This window comes from Sparus aurata, chromosome 5 (assembly GCF_900880675.1).
Source record: "Sparus aurata chromosome 5, fSpaAur1.1, whole genome shotgun sequence".
In the NCBI taxonomy this organism is placed as follows: Eukaryota; Metazoa; Chordata; class Actinopteri; order Spariformes; family Sparidae; genus Sparus; species Sparus aurata.
The window spans coordinates 21,703,472-21,710,715 of NC_044191.1; the positions used below are offsets into that span (position 1 = coordinate 21,703,472).

General features: G+C 39.4%; 1 protein-coding gene across 2 annotated transcripts in view; it reads left to right on the top strand.

Moving 5' to 3' along the window:
- nf2a (NF2, moesin-ezrin-radixin like (MERLIN) tumor suppressor a) overlaps positions 1–7,009 on the top strand; it is a 31,521-nt gene extending 24,512 nt beyond the window's left edge. For both annotated transcript variants that reach the window (XM_030418061.1, XM_030418060.1), the window contains 2 exons: positions 242–401; positions 5,491–7,009. In XM_030418061.1, the coding sequence (XP_030273921.1) occupies positions 242–401; positions 5,491–5,541 (211 nt within the window). In that variant the 3' untranslated portion in view covers positions 5,542–7,009. The remainder of the gene's footprint in view (positions 1–241; positions 402–5,490) is intronic.
- The last annotated feature ends 235 nt before the right edge of the window (positions 7,010–7,244 follow it).

Sequence of the window (7,244 nt, forward strand, 5' to 3'; positions counted from 1 at the left end):
CCCATAATACCCATGATAATACTAGCTATTAAAGTCAGATCTAAAGGGGACATAAAAGGACTTAAAAAAATCCAAAAGACAAATGAAGAATGGTGAAGAATGTCAATTAATTTTACATGGAAATATGCATGATTATTTGGTGTACCAAACTGTTCAACAAAGTTAACATTTGTCTCAAGAAAAAGCATTGAAAGCAAAATCCAATCAAGTGTCTTCTAACATGCACTTCGATTATGTTCAGGGTAGAGTACATGGAGAAGAGCAAGCACCTGCAGGAGCAGCTCAATGAGCTGAAGACGGAGATTGAAAGTCTAAAGCTGAAGGAGAGGGAGACTCCTCTAGACATCATTCACAACCAGAACACCGAGCAGGGGACCAGCAAGCACAGCAACTTCAAAAAGGTATCTACCAGCTCAGTTGCTTGCATAGTGGACACATAACATACATTATAACACATGCCACAAAATACTCTTCGTGTGTTCCTCCAAAATACTCAGTCAAGCATTGTAGTTATTTTAGCACCTTGTATGGACAACATATATCTGTTGGTCCTTTGTTGCCAAACAGAAATATGATTACATCTACTCTTATAGGTTATTTGAGAAATCCAGCTGTAAAGATTAACTGCTACATATCAGAAAACCAATCCAAGAGCCAGAAATTCGACTACATCAATATATAAACACAGACCTGACCCAAATTCTGCTGAAATAAAAAAATTAACGGGGTAGCTGTCAAAAACGATTTTTACAAGCAATGTTCTCTCTTTTTACCCTCCTCCAGTATGGGTTCAACCAGCCTCTCCCCCGTTAGATTGCTTCACTCCCTGAACACAAACCTAAGTAAATCCATCCACAACATCAAAACACTGAAAGAAATGTTGCATCCACTCTGTATAATGCTACCTGAAATCTTTACATTAGATTCCTCTGTCTTCAGACGCATAAAGGGAATCATAAATAATGCAAACTTTAGAACACTTGAATAAGAAAGTCATGTTTGAATAAAGTTAACGAGAGGAGTAAGGAACTCTTATGTTAGCACCTGTGCAACTTGCCTCAACTCCTTTTGATCGAAGGCAAAACTGTTTTTGTTTAGAGGGTCATGTGCTAAAACATCCTAGTTACCACCAATCAATTACTAAATTCTGAAAAATAACATGTATGCTGGAGTTAAAGGTGCAGTTTTCTTGTCATCAAAAGTTTAATTTTCACTCGCCTGTCTTGTCAACAAATCAGTTGAATTTTTTGCCTTATCAAACATTGGCAAGTATTTTGATTTCAACATTGTTTATTCACCAACAGTCTTTTTCTTCCCCGCACTACTTGCACATTACAGCACATTTTGGCATGTTACCAGACTAATCAAATGACTAAGTGATCATGAGGAGAGGATAATTGAAGAGTCTGCACACTTATGTGTGTGCACTAAAACATACCTGCTCCCCCAAGGTTATTCTGCTTGTAATGAATATACTGATGATGTGAATGCATGCAGTGCTGTTAATACATCATGTAATGAAACGAAAAGCAGGTTTGATTAGAGGTTGAAACTGCCCATGATGGACAAAAAAAGCAGTCGTATAACCGGATGTATTTCTGATTCAGTATTTGAGATACGAGTTGAGAAAGTAACTGATTAAATTAAGTCTAAGTGCTGTATGCGCAACTGGACTTGTTTCAGTATAGTTGCCTACGAATATAGCACTTAAAATTACCTGGATGACTGAGAACCTTCATCAACATTAATTCACACTTTTATTTCGAAAAAAGATATGATATGAAACGATATGAAATACCGATCACAACTGAATTATACCAAATCTGCTTTGAATTGTGCTGTATCCTATCTTTGCAAATTGTCTCTATCAGATCGTGGTCTGTGTGTGAAGATGCCTTTTAAATCATCTTCAGACGGATAAAACACACCCATGTCTATCAGATGCATTTTGGCTGCAAGTTACTTCTTCGCTATTCAACAGCCGTCCGATCAGCTGGAGATGTGAGCTGGTGAAATGTAAATGTGTTCTTAATACTGATCTTATATCATCTTCCAAGGATAACTGTCTCAAAACATTGATAGTCCTCCCTCATACAACACCCACGCGTAACCATCATATTATTTCAAGGCGGGGTATTGATTCACAGAGCATCACTTAATAGCAGCGGTCTCCACTTGGCCCGGGGTTCATTTTTCAGCCTCAAGTTTCTTCTTTGATGGAGTCTGCTGGGGAAGGTGGAGCAATCATTCCTTTTTCTACTATAACCTCTGAAAGTGCACAGTGATTACCGGTCTTAAATGTATTTTTAAAGAAAATCATAGATTAGAACTTGAAGGGAAATCTGTGTTTTTGTATGCATCTTATGTCGACTCTGTCTGAAAGAAAAGCTGTTTTGTCTTACTCAAGACTGTGCCTGGTGTGGATATTGCAAGTCTTGACAAAAAAAGTGACGGACTCCTTCAGATTGAGGGATATTCTTAAATTGATTGGTCAGGGGCGAAGGAAGTGTTATAAAAAAGTAGAATGTATTTTTACTGTCCTCTGATAAACTGGCAGATTAGACTCATTGTCCTTTATCTTCACACTCCAGTTTCTCCCTGTGATTTTAATGAAAATATCGAATGAAAATTTTAGCCATTTTCTCAGCACATTGTGCCTACCCCTCCTCCTTTTTTGTCTGCCAGTGTAAAATACACTTGTTAAGGGAGCGCTAATTGATTTTCGCTTGGTGATTAGTCATTTGGATGGATGGGGGCACCTCTGGCATGTGGTGGGGGAAAAGGAGCTAAGTTAAAAGTGTTGGTTTAATTGAACCAGAGGCGGGCGGCATTCATCTTGTTATCGAGGGTGGGGGCGGGGGCACATGGCTTTGCAGGGAGAAGGGATGAGGAGTCGAGAGTGAGGAAGCTAAATCAGCTTTGCCTAAAGAGGCAAGAAGTTTAGGGGAGGCTGAGGTTTAGCAGAAATGTTCCTAGGATAAGGAGTTTGTGGGAGGCTGAGCCACGTTGAAGTGTTAAGAATGTTGGCGACCGAAGGAGGACAGGATGAGGGGGATACGGTGGGGAAAGAAGAGCAGAGGGAATGTGGAGTGACAGATCTCTGAGCCAGAAGCATCAGGACAGGCTGCATCCCCGGGCACAGCTTTCTCCATCCAGACACCTTCTCCCCTCTGGATGATTAATGAATGGCTCCTTAACATGGCCCAGCGCCTTTGCACCAGGCAACCAGACCCCAGGTTCTGCTCTGTTAGCATTGGGCCTGCCAGGAGAGCTTATTCTCAACAACTGAATCACAAAATTAGAGCTGCAGTGATTCTGTGTAAAGTTTCACTCTGGATGGAAAGCCACATATAAAAAAATCCTCAGACTGTGTTACATATAAAGGAGGTCAACCAGCGTGATTTACTTCATTGTATCCTACTGCATGTTGAAACAACAGACAGAAGGATTTATTTTCCGGAAATACCTTGATTTCGTTTTATTCACAACATCAATACTGTATCTGTTACATTGAATAAAGAGCTCTTGATCTTTCAGACACAGAGACAGTGCTCACCATTCTGTATGTACAAAGATGGAATAGAATAGAATAGACTTTATTGTCATTGTACAGGAGAGTACAATGAAATTGAGGGAATGAAGGGTCAGTGGAGGTAGGAATCAACCTATTTGTGCGATCCGCAATTGGGAGATTAAAAAAGCAGTTCTCAGCAGTTAGCAGCTAACTAAAAGAAGAACAGCAACCACAAATGTCGGCAATTTAGGGGGACAGCCAAGTTTGGGTGCTGCTAATGATCTGAGCTGAAGATAATTAAAAACCAGATAACAGTTAATGTGTTGTTATTGCCATGTTATACCATTGTCAATGTTTAGAAAGCACTAATGGACACAAACGTTAAATATAATACAGATGCAGATGCTGTCGCGTTACACATCACTCCTCTTTTGCTTGTGAAAAACCGGCATGCTATAAAAAGCAAAGCCGGCATTAACAAGGTTTGTTTTGGCAGTATTATGTGATCTCTGTGTGAACAAAAAATGAATGAATAAAAAAAAAAAAGGGCGAGGGCTCACACATGTAGTTCGGGCTGCCTGTCAGCAGGGACAATGGAAGTTTGATCCATAACCATCATGCTGCAAATCCATCCCTCTCCCACACATTCTCTGTGTGGATTTGCTTAAGTCCCTCCATCTACGCATTCCTCAGAAATAACCTGGATCTCCCAAATTGTCCTCCCACCCCCGGTCTAATATTTACTTTGGCGGCCGCTTTAATTGCCTTTACCCTACAGATGTTGGACAGAGGAAAAGTTTGCCCAGCCAATTTGAGTAGTGCTCGCTTATGCAGTGTTAGATGAGCTGATAGTTAGCTGTGCCGAAGGGGTTACAGCACGGCCAGTAGTCTGGATTAATCCATCAGCAGCTCATTTAAACCTGGAGAGAAAAACAATTAACAGTGCTCTCTCTTACTGGCATTGATCTTCTACTCATCCTACCCTCCCTATACCTTTGATTGTCTCTGCAGTAGCAGAGACTCTTGAAACCCTACAGCTTTCTTTGTCAATCAGGGACGGTTTCAAACTCTAATCGAACCTGCTTTTTGTTTCATTATAAGATGTATAAACAGCGATGCATGCCTTCACATACCATCAGTATATTCATTACAAGCAGAATAACCTTGGGGGAGCAGGTATGTTTTTAGTAAACACACGCAAGTCTTCAGACTCTTCAATTATCCTCTCCTCATGATCACTTAGTCATTTGATTAGTCAAGGGAAACAAGTCAAATCACGTGTTTTGCTGGAATGTGCCATTCATCAGAAGCATAACTGGATTAAATATGCATGTCTGTACATCTAAGGTGCAATTTGGGAGAGATTAATTGAAATAAACTCCTGTGCTGCTTCGAATGCCAACAATCAGCCTGACTAATCAATGTATCATTCTCAGAGAATCATTTAATATCACATGGAAATATATTTTTGTGATGATTATACTTCTGAAATTCTTCTCAACTGACATTCTCAAGTATATCTCTTTAACATCAAATATTCATTCAAGAAACAATCAAAGTTGAAAAATATGGTTAGAATCATCTTCCAAACGCGTACTACCACTTCAGAACAGTTTGAACGACGGGTTACAACAGTCCCTTGGTGCTTTTCTGTGTAAGAAAGCTGATTGCAAAAAAAAAGGTATTTCAGTTCAGCCATTTTATACGTATCTATTTTTTTTTTTTCTCACAATGTGCAATAATACAATAGTACGAACATGGAATAGACAGTATCCTGGCACAAGCGAAGGCTCTCAAGAAACAGTCCATGATTTTAGGGAAACTTAAAGTGCAACCAGCTCCTCAGAGACCCATCCAAGCTGCTGTGTTGGATTCCAATTCGGTTACCTATTTTGCTTGCTGCAGTATATTCTGTTGTTGTTTACCGCCGCCACAGATAAACAACCTTATCAGATCTTTCGTTATCTCCTCCACAGCTGACACTACAGAGCACCAAGTCCAGGGTGGCCTTCTTTGAGGAACTCTAAGCATCACACCTGTAAAGGTGGGGATGCACAACTACCAAGAAACCTCTTGATTCTACATTCCTGGTCAGTTCAAATGATTTGCCACACTACAAAGCCTTATGCTTCGCTTCCTGGGAAACCACCATGAAAAACTACGGACAGAAAATAAAAGAACCACTGCCTTGATCTGCACCGATTCCAGGGGCCTCATGTGTTACACACAAACAACGACGCATGCGTAACGTTCCTGCACAAAATCTGGGATTCATGAAAAATGTGTATGTGTTTACAATAAGAGTGTGTCGACTACAGCACATTCTCCTTGGAGTGTTTCGACGTGAATTTGAGCGTGGGTTAAGAAGAAGAATTGATGGGCTTTGACTGCTCCGTTTCCACTCTGTTTTTTTATTTGTGGAGTTAAGAATGGTTATGATATCATGTTCAAATAGGGCGACCTACATAATTGGATTGCCTAACTGTTATGTGCACAAATAGAAAATAAACCACTAAGGGATAAAGTTGAACAGGAGAATGAGGTGATTACATTGCTGATATGCTGCCCTTATCCCGACCCAAATACCTGATATTTAGTAGTTAGACAGCAAAGTACTGTGTTGTCCTAGAATGCCTTCTACTTTAACGCTGAACAATTTCTCAATGTCAGTTATAGACTTCATGCTGCCTTAGTTTTCTTGTTTCACTTAAATAGTTACATGAAAAAATGAACACTCAAGCAGCTAAAACAGGGCATTTCTTTGCTATACTACATTTAAACAGCCATTTATCGCTAATAGTGTGAGTTGATGGGCTGTGGCGGATATTAAGCTCAACACAACACAATCTGTAATCTGTAACAGTTAATTTGTATTGTTTTTTGTTTAGTTTTGTTTTTTTAATCTCCATGTTTGTGCATTTTTTGGCAACTTTTTATGGTGAATGAAGTTGAAGTGTTGAACAATGGGGCCTTTAGTATTCGTGTTTACATCTGGTATACACTAGAAGTCATGTTACAGACTGTATCTCTGGCTGCCTCAGGCTGTTGAACCCTTGAGGTGTCTTTACACAAGACACCGAGTGCACGATTCTCTGCTCTCAAAAGTGGAGCGATGACCATTTGTACAAGGTGCTGCCTAGAATTCGAACTGGATGAAGGAAATGATGATGATTTTCAGATGTGAGCTTGTGTCATATGTATCATCTTTCTTTTTTTTTCTTTGTGAAGACGACCACTTTTTCAAACATGAATTTGCATCTATTTTGAATTAATGTCTCTTTTTGAATTAATGTGCGCTCTCCCTCTGAAAGCAATTTATTTTTTGGGAATTATAATGTGAAGAAAATAGTCATTTTTCTTCCTTGTCTGCATTATTTGAACAGTATTTCAAATGAAACTTTGGGTGAAGTTACACTATCTACATTACCAGATATACATTGTCATAGAAACGTTGCAACATATGTTATTTTCATGTAAAATAAATATCAAGTCATATTTTTTCTGATTTTTTTTCCCATCCAGAAATAACATTGTGTTAGTTATTTGGGCGGACTTTGATGAATGTCAGCTTTGATATTGCCACTGCCAAGAGCCTCCTTCACCCGACCCAAACAGACATCCAATTACACCTTTGAAAAAAATCAAGTGTTATATAAGCACCCTCCATCTTGTGTCAGATCACATACCCCATTTGCTTGAGTGACAAGGTTTTTGTGTGTGTGTGCTTATG